The sequence below is a fragment of the Diplotaxodon limnothrissa genome, linkage group LG9, assembly GCF_057381915.1.
Source record: "Diplotaxodon limnothrissa isolate DT_005_m linkage group LG9, D_limnothrissa_male_GT1.1, whole genome shotgun sequence".
In the NCBI taxonomy this organism is placed as follows: Eukaryota; Metazoa; Chordata; class Actinopteri; order Cichliformes; family Cichlidae; genus Diplotaxodon; species Diplotaxodon limnothrissa.
Genome location: NC_140604.1, coordinates 14,277,212 through 14,296,132, shown reverse-complemented (window position 1 = coordinate 14,296,132; position 18,921 = coordinate 14,277,212). Strand labels below are relative to the sequence as shown.

At 43.5% G+C, this 18,921-nt stretch overlaps 2 protein-coding genes across 2 annotated transcripts in view; one reads left to right on the top strand and one right to left on the bottom strand.

Annotated features, from left to right (window-relative positions):
* The window catches only part of LOC146625327 (uncharacterized), a 120,861-nt gene that overhangs the window by 75,720 nt on the left and 26,220 nt on the right, over window positions 1-18,921 (top strand). The window contains exon 7 of the mRNA XM_085362770.1: window positions 12,386-12,637. Within this exon, the coding sequence (XP_085218896.1) occupies window positions 12,386-12,637 (252 nt within the window). The remainder of the gene's footprint in view (window positions 1-12,385; window positions 12,638-18,921) is intronic.
* LOC146625328 (uncharacterized) overlaps window positions 1-18,921 on the bottom strand; it is a 155,623-nt gene that overhangs the window by 122,077 nt on the left and 14,625 nt on the right. The gene's annotated exons all lie outside the window — the stretch shown is intronic.

Sequence of the window (18,921 nt, the reverse complement as noted above, 5' to 3'; positions counted from 1 at the left end):
TAATGATGGGAAAATGTTTTTATTCTGTTTCTTTAAGTTCTCCAGGAAGAATGATAAATGTTTTTTTTATAAAAAAAAATTGTTAATACTTTTAGCTAAATATTTTATTCATAAATGTAAGTTTATTAATAAAACACCATATTTCTGCCTTTTTATAAGGATATGGAATTGTACATACAATCAATATCAGACTCAACCAACAAAAAAGTTCTATTGTTCTGAGAGCCTCAAAAATTCACATATACAGTATATGTATGTGAATTTTTTTCGCATACTCATATAATTATTATTATTTTTTTACCCCTGGTTCTGTATGTTCATGTTTTGTTCTTTAGTAAACTTCATCTGTTTGTATGTGCATCCATCTCTGGATGCCTCTGGCTCCTGGGGGCTCTCTCTCGCTCTCTCACTCTCTCTCTCTCTCTCTCTCTAACACACACTGCAATATGACTGCTGATTTATGTATCTGTGGATTTTTCTTACATGTGCAGTGGTTGTCAATACATTGTGTATTTATATTTGTAAAATATATTTGTAAAAATGTAATCAGGAGATAGTGAGACATAGACTGTGACAACACGAATTTGACACAGGGGTCGAGGGGACACGAGAGAGAGAGGGAGAGACAAGATTAGCTGGGGAAATATACATGGATACACATGACAGACATGGAATGAAACACAGGGAGGATAACGTAAGGACGGAGCTTTCCTCTCTTCAGGAACTCTCTCTGCAGGAAGGGGAGATACAGGAGAGGTGGAGGAAGATCTCAGCCTGGGTGTTTATTGTCTTATGTAGTCTGGAAGATGAGTGGATGGTGGGGTGGGTGCAGTTTTCTCTGTGGTGGGGTTGGGTGGACTGTCCCGGGCTCTGTGGGGCCGGGAGGCGCTGCTGCACTGAGCCCCGGTCTGGATGGGCCTGGGCCCCCTTTCCCTGGCGGGTCGCGGAGTATGGGGGTGCCTACTGGGGTCAGCGGGGGAGCTGGCCCCAGGGAGGGGTCACTTGCCCCTCCCTTCCTTCCCTCCCCATCTCTAGCTGCCTCCCTCTTCCCGCTCCACCACAACCACCCACACATGCAGGGCCTTGGAGTAGGGGTATGTCACCAGGGGACAGAGGAGGCTACCCCCCCCCTCTGTCCCCTTCTGGCTGCCTCTGCCTCAATTTTATCTCACAACTTAGACATTCACATTACTCACACTCTCATTACACATACATATAGGATCTTGGGGGTGGGAACGATACACGGAATCCAAAGTACCATCAGGGTGTACACCTCACCCCTGGCGTCGTTGCCCACCTCTCAATTTTAAATACACGTAGACATTGAGGGCTAGCAGGAGGGACCATGCGCTTACCTGCTGCTCTCTGGCAGGTAGCTCCAAGCCCTCCTGGGTTTTAAATGCACCTTAGAACACACATGCATCAACACTACATATGAGTGGTTGGAGGGAGGTTTGGAGTCTTCTCTCACCCCCATTCTCTGCGACCTGCTGGAGCGGGGGGGCTAGGAGGAGGAGTTGGCCATCCGACTGCGGTCTGGAGTGTGGGGCCTCCCTGCTGCTGCGGAGTCGGGGCGGTCTGCCTCTCCCCACCGCAGGGAAAAGGGTAACACCACCTGGGTCTGGGTGCAGTTCCCCCCTCCAGGGGCAAGGGTACCTAGACCCGGTTTGTAGAGTACGCTTGGGGAGTGTGATCGTGTGTACAGCGTCTCTTTATGTCTGTCTGCACGTTGGTTGAGTGTGGAGTGAGTGCATATGAGAGCATGAGGGGGGGAATGGATGTTTGTATCTGTGTGTGCCTGTATGTCTGTGTCTATATGTCAGGTTGGGTATCAGACACCACCTCTCTGGGGACATCTCAGGCCCTCCAAGGTTTGGAGGCCTATCTCCCCCCACCACCACTTCCCCTGCCAGTGGCAGATGCCCTCAGACATCGGTGCGTTGGTGGTTCTTTATGTCTGGGGGTGGGCGTCCAGGTACACGCCGGCTCACTCCTTGGCGGCCGCTTATCGGGGCCTGGAGCCTGGGGCTCGCTCGGGCCACTTCGGAGGTGGGGTGCCCCCGGCCTCTCGGCCTGGGGCTCGGTCACTCAGGCACAGCTGGCTGCCGGCGGAGCTCACGGGCGCGTCACTGCAACTCCCCCTGGCTTCTGCTCCGCGGCTGCTGAGTGAGCCCTCATCTGGGACTCTCCTCAGCTCTTTCTGGGACAGTGGTGCGGCTGCCCCTCTGTTGGTCTTCCTTGGTCTCTTGTGTTCTGGGGGCCTCTGGATGTCTGGAGTTTTGATCTCCTCCATACCTGCTTCATGCCCTGGTGGATGGGGCTGTGGCCCCCCCACACCCTCTAGCAGATTATTACAAGAAGGAACCTTTTAAAAAAACAAGCGTGTCCATGCTCACAGGTGTACACACGGGTGATCACACCCACAAACTACACCCTTTTTGGCTCCTACCTCAAAGCACACTGTGTTCTGTTGATCTTATGTGCTGCACAATAATGTTTAATATTTAGTATTTACTGTCATATTCCCATATATCATCGTGATGTTGTTTATTCTATTACTCTTGTTCTCTTCTGCTTGCTTTCTTTTTTCTTTCTCATCAGGTGATCCAGGTGATCGATATATGCATTTTTTGTCTTTTTTTTTCCTGCCCATTCTGTTGGTTTTTGTTTTTTGCCCTTCTCCCCCGTCCCTCTTCTCAGCTGTTTCTCTTTCCCTCTTTCTTTCTCCCCTTCTTTCCTCCAGTCAAGTCTGTCCCATATTCAGCAAGTGAAAATAAAATAAACAATAAAAGGTGAATCAAATGGACCATTATGGCAAGGCTGGGATGGTCAATTTGGTAAAGTAAATCCGTTGGGCATCTTTCTTTGCCTTTAGACAATAATTCTGATGGCAAAAGAGCCAAAAGGGACAGGCAAAAAAACAACAACATAAGGACGGAACAGGCAGACGAGACACAAAGACATAACAGGGACACACAAAGGTGAGGGAGACTTAAACCCAGAGGACACAACAAACACACGCTGAAGACACGATGCTACAAACATAGTGGGGAGACACAGACATGAGAGTAACCTAAATAGATAAAACTAAACAGGGAAACAGAGAACACAACCATAGAACTAACTGAAGGTTTAAGTCTCTACTATACAAACCAGAACATAATACAAACGGGCATAAAACTCAAAATACCGGCCCGTGACAAAAACGAGCTTTTGTTCATTTCTTTCATTTGTAACTGATGGTGAGTAGTATTTCTAGTACATTAAAGCACATCCACAGTGTTTCGTACGTCTCTTTATTTTTTTTATTCTAATTTGAATTGATATTACAGCACTAGTGTTTTTTTTTTTAAAAAAAAACAAACGATGGAAAACATGAGATGAAATGCAAATTCACATTTGAAGTGTGTATCTGGATTAACTTTTTTATTGCTGTATAATAATCGACACGACGTTTGCGAATGGTGGTAGATTTTCCCTTTCTGGGTCCTTGTCCATTAGGTTCCTCTTGTGTCTCCATCCTCTGTGTCCCTCTTTGTGTGATCGTTTTTATACGTTTGTGTGTGCGTGTGTGATTGTTGTTGTTTGCTTGACAAAGGCAAAGTGTGCTTTGCAATATTACACACAGTAAACCAGCCCAGAGTTCAAAGTTCAAAGTTTGTATTTCTTCATAAAAGTTCAAAATAAAATATTTACTACACATTTCAGCCAGTGTCAGTCTCTGTTTCACTCTCTAACTGTGGCTTAAGTACATAAAACATTCAAGAATCTGATAGATTAATAATATCAGACAGAATGTGTTCCCAGCACTCGATATCTCCCATTTGTGGTCTACTTCTCCTAGTTTTACATATCAACTGACATTATTGTCTACATCACCAGCACTATAGAAGTGAGTGGGCTATTATACCATAGTGCATGTTAAGGTAAATACTGCACAAAAAGTAAGTAGCATCTTGTATGAGATGATTAGGGTAAGCAGTAATGTGTATGTGAGCCTAAAGAAAAGGAATTTAAATACACCAGTACCAGCTTCAGATCATATTGTATATTATATGTTTATACTTCTTATAATATGTCATCTGTCATGTTTATATGCAGTGACAATTGTACATGTGGAGTTGTGCTCATATTTGGTTTTTACATTCAGTGTATCATTTGTAAAATGTTGATATATTTTTCTTTTATTATTGTCTTGTTTGTTTGCACATGCTTGTAAATACAGCAAATATTTACAACCTTTGTTTTTTGAAGAATGTTTATGTTTGTGGGGATGAAGCTATCTGGCAACATGAACCTCATCTTCATGCCCATCATGTGGCTATGGTACAGGATTTAGGTTTAATGTGATGCATATGCAGGTTACAGCCGGGGAATGGCAGTAAGCTGTGGAGTGATTTGGCATGTTCGACTACTGTTACTCTAAATTCTCTCACATATAACATGATAAAGCCCTCTTACCCAATGTCATGGAGTTTCACAGGTACACAGAGTCAACACTAAGTCACATCAAAGAAGCCAATGATGGTGAAATGGGAAGTTGATGGTGTCATTATACATATCCAGGAATATGTGGCTGAGGATAGTTGTCATGAAAGGTGTAGGAACATACCCCACTACCAACTCAGTGTCAAAAGAGTTATGTTGGGAAAAAAGAGTGTTCAGATTTGCAGCTCCTTCCTCTTGAAATCAGCTGAAATCAACAAAAACTGAATGAGCTGATCTCACTTAATAGACTTAAGGAGATTTTCAACTTGAATGACTTGGATGCAGCTATTTCAGCCTGCAAATGTTTGACCTGAATATTATTATGTTTTTTTCTGTCATTAGACACTTTTCATCACTTTTCATCATGTTCAAGTTTTCCTTCTTTATAGATTCTGAAGTTTTGGTCGTTTTAGTTTCTAATTTTTATGGCCTGTATTTAATGTACTTAATGTATGTATTTGTTTGTTTGTGTATATGTTACCAGTTTATGCAGCTTTATTGATTGTTTTGCTTGAGGTTTTTTAATCTGATGAGTTTTAATTTCCATAGTAAAATAAAATAAATAGGTGCATTAAAAAAACAAAACAAAAAAAACTTTCAAGCTGAGACGCAGACGCTTCCTGTAAGGTGGAATAAAGATGAAGTGAGATGGCTCACACAGTAAACTTTATTATCCAGCTGCTGTGGATTAACACATCAGCAGAATTTATTTGTTAATTATATTCATAGAGAGAATTAATTGGCTGAGATTTTTGGAAAGTTGTTATTATATCTCTACCAAATGTCTTTATAGGGTTCATATAACACCACATGGGCTTGTCCAGGAGCTGAACCCGGGAGCTTGCACACCCAATCATTACCCAGACCAACAAGCCACAGAAACAATGCAGTTTTAGCAATGTTGAATGTTGGAGCAAATACATGAAACACGACAGAAGAATGTATGAAAGAATATCTTGAAAGCCGATGCTAGCTAAATGTCCTGCAGCTGTGTGTGAGGCATTCAAGGAACTTATGTGGCGAGAAAACTGTCTCAAAAGAGTGACAAATGCCTACAGTATGATAAACACACAAAAACAACTGACCACACAAACTTTCTGATCAGAAGGAGGCTTGTGAAAAATCTCAAGCTACAAGTTGAAGGAGCCATTTCAGTCGTTCAAGATAAAATGCCACATTTGTTAATTACAGAGTTCAGGACTGTTACATGTTACATTGTTACAAATAATTGGAGCCATAAATAAAAGACTAAAGAGACAAATGGGAATGTGGTTGCAATCCAAAGTCAGAGTAAGATTTTTTTCATTTTCGCAGTCTTTTATTTACAGTCTGTTTCTTCTGGTGGTAAACCTGTTTCACATGTTTGGACCACATTTTAGGCCTACATAGCTGCTGGTTGCAGCTATGTATGTTGTTTGCAGCAATGCTGCGAAGAACATCTTAAAAATACTAAATTCTTCATTGATTTGAGCTGTGGGGTTTGCTACACGTGGCAGAAAATTAAAGAGTAAACAGTGAAAGCCACAAACCCAAGTCACGAGATCCTTGAATTCCATTTTTAATCTGAACAGAAACTTCCAAGGGTCTGTGGACAATGGATGACCATCCAGTCCAGCAGGTGGTGATAATGTACCTTAAAGCGCTGACCGCCAAAAAGAAGAAGAAGACGACGAACACGACAACGACGAAGAAGAAGCCACAGAGTTCCCGTTTCATTGCTGTTTGTTTCTCAGTTTTTCCCTCTCCCATCTAAAAGTAAGTGCCAAGGTAAGTTTGATCTGAGTTCAGTCAGTCTTGAGCTTTATGAAGTTTTCTGAATGAAGTTTTCTGCTCCTCTCTGTGAGAGCGGGCGGGAGAAGACCGTTAAAGGCGAGGCTCTAGAGTGTAGCTAAACAGCTGGGTATGTGTATAAGTGTGCAAAACAATAGATTAGAAGTGAGCCACGAGTATAGTATGGTCACGCTTTGTGAATTGTTTTTGTCACTACTGATCACGCGCTCAACACACACTCTACACGTGCTTGCATCGCACACGCGCACTCTCAAGTATCAGTATTGTACAATTCAGCTGGACTGGCCATCGGACATACCGAGCATTTCTTTGTTTATCGCCCACTTTGCCCCAGAAAGAGGAAAACAGCGTATGTTGGCGGAAAAGTGCTATAATGAAATCCATTTATTTATATTAAAACACAGCTGCCTTAATCTTATTGGCGCAAAGTTGTGTCTGCCCACTGGGCACAGGGTTCGCTGGAAAAGCTTGAAAAGGGACCTTGAAAGTGCTTAGAAAGTGCTTGAATTTGACCCTGAAAAAGGCGTACGAACCCTGTGGGCATTTGATTCTAATAACAGGCCTCAGTCTCTCCTGGTACTGCTGTGCCATACTGCTAAATTTGGTATTGGTGCTTAAACCTTTTGTGTTTGTTTCAAACAAGTTGCCCTCTTGGGGAAGCTAAAGTTTGTTCTTTGTGCTGTCAGATGACCATATGAGACACTTTGACTCTTCAGTGCAGTGTGGAGCCTAACAAAGATCTGTTTTGTGTCCCAGCTGATCAGCAGGAGGAGAAGAGTCTGACGGAGCAGCAGAGGAACATTTTCAGCCATCTGGACTCAGCTGAGTCACTACAGAGGAAACAATGAGCTCAACACAGAAGGTGACAGATACTAGTGATAACTAAAACTCCATTAAAAGCTGAAGTACTGATATATATTTTACGCAAAACTTATTGATCCTTGTGCTATATTAATGTAATGTAATGTTTTAATAATGTAATAATACAATGCCTACACTGTAGAGGGTGACTTTGCCTCTAAACAGGAACATGAGCAGGGAAGAGGTTAAAGTGGGATTGAGCAGGTGGGAACCCTAAAATCAGCTGTAGTGGCTCAGCGTGGGGAAAAGAATCACAGCTCACAATAATTTCTGTTGAGAGCTCCAGTAGATTTTCTTAAAGTACAGGCTGTGATCAGCTGACCTGCTGCTCTCTGTGGATGTACACAACTGAATTCAACCAGATGTCAGCAGATGTTTCATGAGCTGTCCTGGCTGATTTCCATCCTCTACACTGACAGTACACTGTCTTTATATTAGACACTATACTGTTGGTATGAAGGTGGAACTCAGTGAATGAATGTCAGCATCATGAGCTTCAGTTTAAATGAATCTCTGCTACACTTGATGTAATCTAACTGTGACATGAGCACCACAGTCACTGTGCACCAGTCACACACTGTTCTTTACTTTAAATCCATCACAGTTCAGCAAACGAACCTGTTTATCCTGCACTAACCTGCAGAGGATCTTCATGCAGTCTTTAAATAACACAGTTAGTCTGCCTCAGATTGTTTTGCAACAAGTTTTACAACCTGAAAAAACAATGTCACATGTACAGACATGTATATTAATCAAATCCCACTGAGCAGTCCTTACCTTTAAACCTAACCCCCCTCTTCCTCTCCTGTCCTGTGTGTCGACCTTGTTCTCATTCGACAGCGTAACATACCGACGATTTGTCACATCCCGAGGCGTTCCTCAGGCACGCAAAAGTTAACCTTCTGTATTCCTATGATATGCACCGGGTTGTGGATGGAAAGCAATAGATTGGCGCTGCCGGCAGTAATACACGTTCCAGCTGTGTATTCCAGCTATGACCATAACCTGATCCCTAACACAAGCACCACCTTAATCATGTTAGATAGTGTTTTCCAAAACGATTACAGTAAACGTACATGTGTAGATTCATTCCAAACGGTATAGGGATGTGTTGGGTGGCGGAAAGCGTAACATACTGAAGATTTGTCATCTAGCACAAGCATCAACAACCTTTAAAACCCAAAGAGCCATTTGGACCCAGTTTCTAAGGAAAAGGAAACACTGGGAGCCGTAAATACTTGTAAACATCTAAAAATAATTAAAAAAAAAAAAAATATATATATATATATATTAGGGGTGCAACGATATTCGTATCGATATTGAACCGTTCGATACAGTGCTTTCGGTTCGGTACACATATGTATCGAACAATACAAAATTTGTAATTTATTTTATCAACTTTCCTTCTGACGATGCTGTCTGTGTTGAGCGCTCAGTGAATCTGCGTTCGACTACTCCGCCTAGGCTGCACTGTCGAGCGCAGATCCACTGAGCGCTCAACACAGACAGCATGTCAGAAGGAAGAGCGCAGGGCAAGCTAGCGAGACAGAAGTTAAGCTCTCCTTGCAACATGGACCTCCCCCACCCTCATTCAGATCTGGCGTTTGGAATTATTTTGGTTTTCATGTGACGTATGACCCTGAAGGTAAGCGAGTCATGGACTAAAGTAAAACAGTATGTTGGATGTGCCATGCAATGCTCAATTACATGGGTGGGAACTAGTGTGTTAGCGCAGTTAGCTCGTTAACGTGTTGGCCGTCTAGCCCCATGCACGGGGCGATCGGCGGTAGCTCGTTAACGGAGATTTGCCGTGTTGTGGCGTTAAGGTCATTTCAACGAGATTAACCTGAAAGCACTAGTGGGAACACAACGAATATGACTGCACATTTACGCCGACATCATCCTAGTGCAAAGACCAAAACAACAAGCATGCTACTAACTTTAGCCGAGTCATTTAGACAGCTGTTAGCACATGATTCTCCTTATGCTGCTGAGAATATAGCCCAGAAGAAGCGGATAGTATAGCTTTTATTTTGGAAAGAGCCATTTCTCTGTAATAAACTCTCTTTTCCAAAGATGAGTGATTCCTCAATCAGATACAGGGCTCGCAATATCGCTAGCCCGACGTCCTGGGGCTAGCGATTTTTTTCAGTCGGGCTACCAAAATCTATCTCTTCCCTGCCCGTCGGGCTATTGTAGGAAGGAAAAATATATGTCAATGCTTTTGCATTCTTTCAGAAATGTAGCTGGGTAATTATGTCATTGGCATCGGTGAGCCACTGTCAATATGTGACATATTGAAATCGCGTTTGAATTTGCGCTCGTTTTTTTGCTTTCACTTTGCAATCGCGCGAACTGTGTATAGAGAGCGACAGCACTGATCTGTGAGTGATGATAATCTGTGCACCAATTCCTCTGACATCGTCTTATTAATCGTTAGCTTACTACGCAAACATGACAAGTGAAATCTCCCGCAGCAAGCTTAAACATGTGAGAGGTTGATCGCGCAGAGAATCGCTGAGCTTATGTGAGTGCGTGTGTAAAAGCAGCAGGATATATATTTTAGTTCTGCTGAGCCAAATAAGACAGGTCAGGGTGAAGAACTGACAGCCAAAGAAAAGCTTACCGCAAAACGGAGAAGTTATGACAAATCAGACTATAAGGCAAAAAGAAAGTGCAGCTTTATGGTTTCATGGACAAAAGAATTTCTGTGGCTGCAATATGACGAGCTAAATAACCAGGGCTGCACATAAGTGGTCCGCAGGTGCGCATTCGCTGTCAAAATAAAAAACACGCACAAGGGTTAGGGTTAAATTTAAAAACTGTACTTTTGAGTTAAAATATATATTTATAATTTTAATAAATGACAAATTAAAAAGGCATGAACATTTTTTTTGTATCGAAAAAATATCGAACCGTGACACCAAAGTATCGAACCGAACCGTGAATTTTGTGTATCGTTGCACCCCTTATATATACTGACCAACCTGTGCACTGCCTGGATTGATTACAAGAAGGCCTATGACTCAATGCCCCACAGCTGGATACTGGAATGCCTAGAATTGTACAAGATCAATGGGACCCTAAGAGCCTTCATCAGGAACTCAATGGGGATGTGGCGTACAACACTAGAGGCCAACTCCAAGCCCATAGCACAAGTCACCATCAAGTGCGGGATCTACCAAGGAGATGCTCTGTCCCCACTGCTGTTCTGCATAGGCCTGAACCCCCTCAGTGAGATCATTAACAAGACTGGCTACGGATACCGACTACGGAACGGAGCAGTTGTCAGCCACCTCCTGTACATGGATGACATCAAGCTGTATGCCAAGAGTGAACGAGACATCGATTCACTGATCCACACTACCAGGCTATACAGCAATGACATTGGAATGTCGTTCGGACTGGAGAAGTGTAGTCGGATGGTAACAAAGAGAGGGAAGGTAGTCAGAACTGAGGGGATTGAACTACCAGAAGGCAACATTGCAGACATAGAGGACAGTTACAAGTACCTGGGGATCCCACAGGCGAATGGGAACCATGAAGAGGCCGCTAGAAAAGCTGCAACCACCAAGTACCTGCAGAGGGTCAGGCAAGTCCTGAGGAGTCAGCTGAATGGTAAGAACAAGATCTGGGCCATCAACACGTACGCCCTGCCCGTGATCAGGTACCCTGCTGGGGTAATAGGCTGGCCAAAGGAGGAGATAGAAGCCACTGACATCAAGACAAGAAAGCTCCTTACCATGCATGGAGGGTTTCACCCCAAGTCCAGCACCCTGAGGCTGTACGCTAAGCGGAAGGAAGGGGGCCGGGGACTGGTGAGTGTCAGCACCACAGTCCAGGATGAGACAAGGAACATCCAAGAATACATTGGGAAGATGGCCCCAACTGACCGAGTGCTCAGTGAATACCTCAGGCAGCAGAAACCCAAGAAAGAGGAGGGAGACGAGGAACCATCATGGAAGGACAGGCCCCTGCACGGTATGTACCACCGGCAGATAGAGGAGGTGGCTGATATCCAGAAATCCTACCAGTGGCTGGACAAAGCTGGACTGAAAGACAGCACAGAGGCACTAATCATGGCAGCACAAGAACAAGCTCTGAGCACAAGATCCATAGAGGCTGGGGTCTATCACACCAGGCAAGACCCCAGGTGCAGGCTGTGTAAAGATGCCCCAGAGACAATCCAGCACATAACAGCAGGGTGCAAGATGCTAGCAGGCAAGGCATACATGGAACGCCATAACCAAGTGGCCGGCATAGTGTACAGGAACATCTGTGCCGAGTATAACCTAGAAGTCCCGAGGTCAAAATGGGAGATGCCCCCAAGGGTGGTGGAGAATGACCGAGCTAAGATCCTGTGGGACTTCCAGATACAGACGGACAAAATGGTGGTGGCTAACCAACCGGACATAGTGGTGGTAGACAAACAGAAGAAGGCGGCCGTAGTGATCGATGTAGCGGTTCCGAATGACAGCAATATCAGGAAGAAGGAACACGAGAAGCTGGAGAAATACCAAGGGCTCAGAGAAGAGCTCGAGAGGATGTGGAGGGTGAAGGTAACGGTGGTCCCCGTGGTAATCGGAGCACTAGGTGCGGTGACTCCCAAGCTAGGCGAGTGGCTCCAGCAGATCCCGGGAACAACATCGGAAATCTCTGTCCAGAAGAGCGCAGTCCTGGGAACAGCTAAGATACTGCGCAGGACCCTCAAGCTCCCAGGCCTCTGGTAGAGGACCCGAGCTTGAAGGATAAACCGCCCGCAGGGGCATGCTGGGTGTTTTGTTTTGTTTTCTTTTTTTTTTTTTAATATATGTGTGTATATATATGTGTATATGTAAAAATCAGGGAACAACAATAGGAAATAAAAAAAAGTATAGACCTGGTAAATATTTATATATGTATACATTTTTATATATCTGTGTACAATCAGGAGGGATGGGCATGATTTTAGTGTTTAAACAGTCATGAATTATTTTTAACAGCAGGTTGGATGTAATGTGTTAGAACTACCAGCAGGTGGGGATAAGAGACCTTTAAGGTGTTTGGTGCCACACTCCACCTTCAGGTTTAAAACTAGTGTTAATGGAGGGAGTTTGAAGGTTGAGTTTGTTCCACGACTGCATTTCACTCACTGCCTCTGTTTGTATCTCTGTCACTGCAGGACCAACATGGAGCGAGAAGTCAGCGCTCTCAGGAGGCCGACAAACCTCACAGAAGAAAGGGAGAGAAAACATGCACCTCTGACGAGTGTGGGAAGGATTTTACTTTGAAGGCTAATCTAAAACAGCATCAGGTCATCCACACTGGAGAGAGACCGTTCAGCTGTGACTTGTGTGGAAAGTCTTTTTCCACGAAGGGTTACCTAAAACAACACCAACTCATCCACAGTGGAGTTAAAGCGTACAGCTGTGATCAGTGTGGCAGAGCTTTTACTCGCAGTAGCCACTTACAGGATCATCTAGTTAGCCACTCTGGAATTAAGGCGTACAGCTGTGACATCTGTGGAAAAACTTTCAGCCGGAGAGGGAACCGAAATATACACCTACGCATTCACACCAGACATGATGTGTACTGCTGTGAACAGTGTGGCAAACAGTTTATAACTCACACACAGTTACAACAACACATGTTTACCCACACTGAGGGACGACCTTATAAATGTGACCTGTGTGAGAAGACTTTTAAATCTCCACGTAACCTGAGAGAACACCAACAGATCCACACCAGAAAGAGACTCTACAAGTGCAGTTACTGTGAGGTATGTATTTATATTGTTATCTTGTCATTTTAGCCTGACTGTTTGGAACAACTCTGCTCATTAAACTGTGTTAGCATGTTAGCAATTCTACTGCATGGAAAAGCAGCTCTGAGTGATTATTCAGATTTTCATGTCAGTTATGATTTTAGTATTACTGTAGTATTATGGTGGTAGTATTGTAGTTATTGCAGCCCAGTAAACTGAGTGTGTTAACTGAAACAGTCAAATGTAATTGGACGTCTGCAGAGATGCTCTTTATTTCAGGCGACGTTCAGGATAAAAGTGTTGAAGGACTGACTTACACTGTCTTTGTGTCTTTGTTTAGAAGCAGAGCGACACAGATGGATCCAGTTCTCAACCCTGTCATCACTGTGGTGGTGGGAAAGACTTTCATTGTGGCCTCTGTGGAAAAACTTTCAGTTGGCAACCGAACCTAAAAAGACATCAACGTAGACACACTGGAGACAAACTGCAATACTGCAAAGAATGTGGGAGAAGCTTCACCACACCAACTGAGTTAAAACAACATGAACTGATTCACAGTGGGGTTAAAAAGCACCTCTGTGATCAGTGTGGGTCATCCTTCACCTCTGCATGTAAACTTAAATCACACAAACGAGTCCACACAGGAGAGAAACCATACAAGTGCAGACACTGTGACAAAAGCTTCTCACATTCAGGTAATCGTAACAGGCATGAACGTACACACATGGAAGGAAACTACAGCTGTGACCAGTGTGACAAGAGCTTCAGGAATCTCAGTTCATACTCCAAACACAAACGATCCCACGTTACTAATAAACTGTTTCACTGTTACCAATGTGCCCAAACATTCACCTCATTGTCTGCTCTGTGCAAACATCAGCGTGATCACTCGGGACTATAATCACTCCCATCACTGGATCACAGTGAATCTGAAGAGACAGAAAGATCCTCTGGTTTCAGTGTCAGACTCAAAAAGCTTGAGATCAGGCTCCACAGAGTTCAGATAGAATCATTTAAACTTGTGTTGAACTGAACTGGTTGCTGGGCTGAACTTCTACATAATACAGATTTACATGGGATCTTATTTTCTGTCGTTTTACTGAGTCAGTTTTGTCCTTTTTTCTCTGTCCTGGTTTTGCTCGTCTGTAAATAATTGAAACTCAGTCAAATAGTTCATTGTTCTCCAGCAAAACGTTTTGGAAACTCATGTTTAACCTTTAAAACTCTGACATGTTTTAGCACACAAGGCTTCATCGGGGAGTTCACTCATGATTGGACCATGAGAATAAAGGTTTTTAGTTCTTTCAAAGAGAGTCTTGGAGGTGTTTGATGTTTCTGTTTTTTCTGAAACCACCTGAAAGAAAAACTATTTTTCTTGCTTTATGTAGTGTAGAAGTTTTCTCAGATGTTTCTTTCATCTGTGATGTTCTTGAATGTGTTGACATGAAGATGGTACAAATAAACTGTCCTTTTAGCTTTAGCTCCTAAATTATTCATCATTTATGGAAGTAGCACAGCAGCAGTTTCTTGATTAACACATGGAGGGCTCGGGATCTGATGGTAAATAATGTTTTGTGTCCTTGTACACATCATACAGCTCAGCTGTTCCACAGATGTCAGGTTTACACAGTGGGATGGTTTGTAAGAACTAGGACTGCCACATAGGATTATTTTGATAGTCGATTAGTCACTGATTATCTTTGCAATTAATCGACTAAGATCATGCATCCATTGGACGTAAAACGTATAGTTTATTGCACCAGCATGCATCTGCTCTTATTTAACTATTATTAGCTTACAACTTGAAGTGTTTAAGGAAGCTCACAAGGAATATATTTACATGGTTCACTGGGTGTATATAAAAAGGTGCAGAGATAGTGCTATGTACAAAAGTGGGGGTACAGGGCTCCAGGGAAAATACACTCGCTCCTCATCAAACAATCCATGCACAAGGTCAGGCTCTCTCTCTCTGACACTCACCACAGGGAAACATTTGTTAGTTCAAAGCTCAGGAACACGAGGGAAAGCTTGCGGGTAACTTGACGGCACTAACACGAATCATACATAATGATCCATCAAAGAACAGCAGTCACTCCCTGGCTTAAATGCTGGCACACTAATGAGTCTCAGACGTTTGTTCCTCTGAGTGGCGTGGGCCAAGGGCGTGAACCCGCAATGAGTTCCACCCCGGCAAGAGAGAGACAGAATGAGAGAGAGCGCACGAGAGCGAGAGAAACGCAGAAACAGCTTATCAGCACCCTGCTGATCCTCCTGGCCGTGACAGGTCCTCTGGTGATGTCACCATGAAAGGCAGAGAGCCCCGCCTACCTCAGGACCTCCCCTGTCATGTATTGATCAGGATGCAGAGTTGGGTTGAGTATCCAAAAAAATGTACTCAAGTAAGAGTAGCATTACTTTAAAATATTATTACTCAAGTAAAAGTGAAAAGTAGTTGTCAAAAAAGTTACTCAAGTAAGAGTAAAAAAGTATTTGGTGAAAATACTACTCAAGCAGTGAGTAACTGTTTTAAATGTCCGATTTATTTTATAAATAAATGCTATCAGACAAACAAAAATGAATAAATATACAAATTTTAGTATCTTCAAAACGTTTTCAGAGAAAATATTAAAACGAGGCATCTTCAACACATGTTCATACAAGGAAGCTCAGTTTACCATAAATTGTATGGGTTGCATTTATTTCTGCATATTTAGCAAAAATGTGCCATTTCTTCACTCAGTGAGGTGATGGTTAAGCTTCAGCAGCAGTTTGCTCTCAAGGTTCTTTCTGTGACGCTGTAACTGTTTAGCAGTGAACAGGAGTCCTGCATGACTAAGAAGTTCTTCACAAGCTTCAGACCACCAGATCCCTGTGCAGAGCCCAGTCCCATCACGTTCTCTGATGGCAGTGAACATACATATGGCGCAGTGATGTACCTTTGCTGGAGCTGCAGCCATAGTGTGAGACTAGTAGAGTCCAAAGCTAAACTGACACCTCTCAACCACAAAGGCGATCCTGTTAAAGCAGAGATGTGTGGCGCCGTCTTTGCTGCCCGCCTGAAGATCTACTTCCAGAGACACTGCAGAATCCAGGTCAAAAAATGGTACCACCTCGTCGACAGCCAGACCGTCTTGGGTGCAATCCAGCGTGAGAGCTACGGTTTCCAGACCTTCTTCGCAAACCGCATTGGTGAAATCCAGACATTTGGACATCCACTGATGTCCAAGATTGGTGATGGATTCCCGGGTCAGCAAACATTGCAAACATTCTCACCAGAGGGGCCAATCCAAATGCCCTAACCGAGGACTCCGAGTGGCAGTCGGGTCCAAAGTTTCTCCAACTTCCTGAAGATGAGTGGTTGAAGAAATCCACCGGAGAAGTCGCTGCCCAAGCTCGAGAAAAGGTCACAAAGCTACAGAAAAAGACTTTTGTTGCGGTCCTTACCAGAATCCACATCAAGGCAGCTCAGGACTCAGCACACGTAGAGTCGAGAAGACCACTGGCAGGAGTAGCAACCCAACAGCTAATCGACGCAAGGCGATTCAGCAACCTGAGAAGGCTGATTGGGACCGTGGCGTGGGTCTGGAGGGTTGCCAAAAAGTTCATGAGATCCAAGACCAGAGACCAAGAAAAGTGGGAAGTAGTACCATCTTCGGGTGTCCTCACAGTCAGTGAGAGACGAGATGCTTTTCGAGACCTTTGCCAAGAAGACCCAACACTGTGTCTTCTTGTTCGCCTCAACATTGAAGTATCAAATGTCCAACATCTGGAAAGGAACCCACACCAGTGTACTGTGATGCTTCACCAACATGTGGCAGATGCTGGTCCTGCCTTTCATGCTGACATCACCAGAGAGCCCCGCCCACCTCAGGACCTCCCCTGTCATGTATTGAACAGGATGATTATGAAGATGACCGAGTGCAAATAAGACTGTAAAAATCCGCAACCAGAATGTTTAGATGCTTTCTAATTATTCATGAATATCATGAGTGTTTGTGTGTTTTGTCTTTTCTTTCCTGACGTTTGTTACTAACAAAGACAGTTTACGCTCTGTATGTGTTTTCATCCTTACCAGCCACACTCTAACTGCAATTAAGAAAACAAACTTTAGAAATTGTCGACTCAGTGACTTCATAAAATATTTAAGTGGTTCAGGTAGAGCCAGTTTTTAAATGACCATGAACACTTACCTTATTGTATCTGTACAGCATGTTTTTCTATTAGACAGATTTGTAACAGAGGCCTTGCTCTCAGTAAGTTTGAAGTCATTTTCTGATTTAATTTGTAATCTCTGACCTTTGTGTATCCTGCTCATTTTTCATGCTGCCTTTATAATAATAATGGATTGGATTTATATAGCGCTTTTCAAGGCACCCAAAGCGCTTTACAATACCACTATTCATTCACTCTCACATTCACACACTGGTGGAGGCAGCTTTAGGAGTTTCTGTCTTTTGTATTTGAAGATAATTCATTGAATATACTCAGCTGCTTCCCTTTGGTGCCTCACACATCACTTTGTGAAGTTTTTCAGTGTCCAGTTATGTTTTTTATTGCTGTTTGAATTCTCTGTATGTTTGACCCTGTAGACTGTTTAATGGACTGCTTGTCTTCCTGTTTGTAACCACTGCCTGTTTAGGACTAAAGATTTGGATGGTAGACTTTAATACAGCCTCTGCGTGTCGTCCCTTTGTGTCCTCGTCCTCTGTGAATGTATCACAGATGTTTTCATTATAATATCATTATAATAATAGAGTAAGATGGCGCCATTGTACGGCAGGCCGTCCTCGTCTCTGTTGTCGAGCTCTTTTCCTTGATATTTGTTTATTATTTACTATCTTTCTGGCACTATGCCCCCCAGATGGTTATGCATTAATCACCTATGACCGGGATACTCTGTTAAATCTTTGTTTTCCCCCCATATGCTGGGTTGGATCTTGGGAGACACTACATTTCCACGTATCATCTCTTCCACTGGTTCATACGGTTCCCCTCTCTGCCCCCCGCCTAACAAGCGTGACAGGAAGCGGGGCAAACGGAGTGGGTTTCGGGTTCACTTTAAGGCTTACCTTAAAACATCAGCTGCAGCTAATTCCCTCACCACCGCGGGGATTATACGACTTCCATCCGCTCGGGATCCATTGTCCTTTGGGCTGCTCAACCATCGCTGGATCTGTCCGGTCGGTAAACAAGCCTGTCCGGTTTCTCCGGTAGTCACTCTGCCTGTTCGTGTTTGGATTGGTTCCCCAAGTGATGGTGTTCGTCACAGGTATTTAAGCCAACTAAGACGTGCTTCCAGCAGAGATAAGATGCCTATCTCTCGGATGGTTCTATTAAACGCAAGATCGCTGGTGAATAAAACCTTCATCTTAAATGGCCTCTTCCTCAACTCTTGGCTTGATGCTCTGTTATTGACTGAAACTTGGATTCGTCCTGGTGAGTCCTTTTCCTTTTCAGAGCTACTTCCCCCGGACTGTGTATTCTTTAGTTCACCGAGACCCTCGGGAAGAGGTGGAGGCGTTGCCTCTGTTTTTAAAAACAAACTTAAAGTTCGGCAACTGCCCTCTCCTACCTATTGTAGTTTTGAGGCTCAACTATTGGAGCTTGCCGGACCCCCAACGATTCTATGTGCTGTGATTTATCGACCACCTAAATATAATAGGTCTTTTATTTTGTGAATTTGCTGACTTCTTAGGTTCATTTTTATTAAGTTATGACCAAGCTCTTATTACTGGATATTTTAACATACATATTTGTTGTGCTGATGACCCCCTAGCCAAAGATTTTCTTGCCCTAACTGAGTCTTTTAACCTTACACAGTGGGTCAGGGAACCTACTCATCTTAAAGGCCATACCTTGGATTTGGTCCTCTCATATGCTTTGGATATTTGTACTATGGACGTTGATAATGCTGGTATTTCTGACCATTTTTTGCTCGTGTTTGATGTTGAGCTATGTGCAATTGATTTAAATTCTAAAGGCTGTCATCGCCCTGTACGTATCATTAACTCTGAGACTGTGGCTAACTTCATTACAGC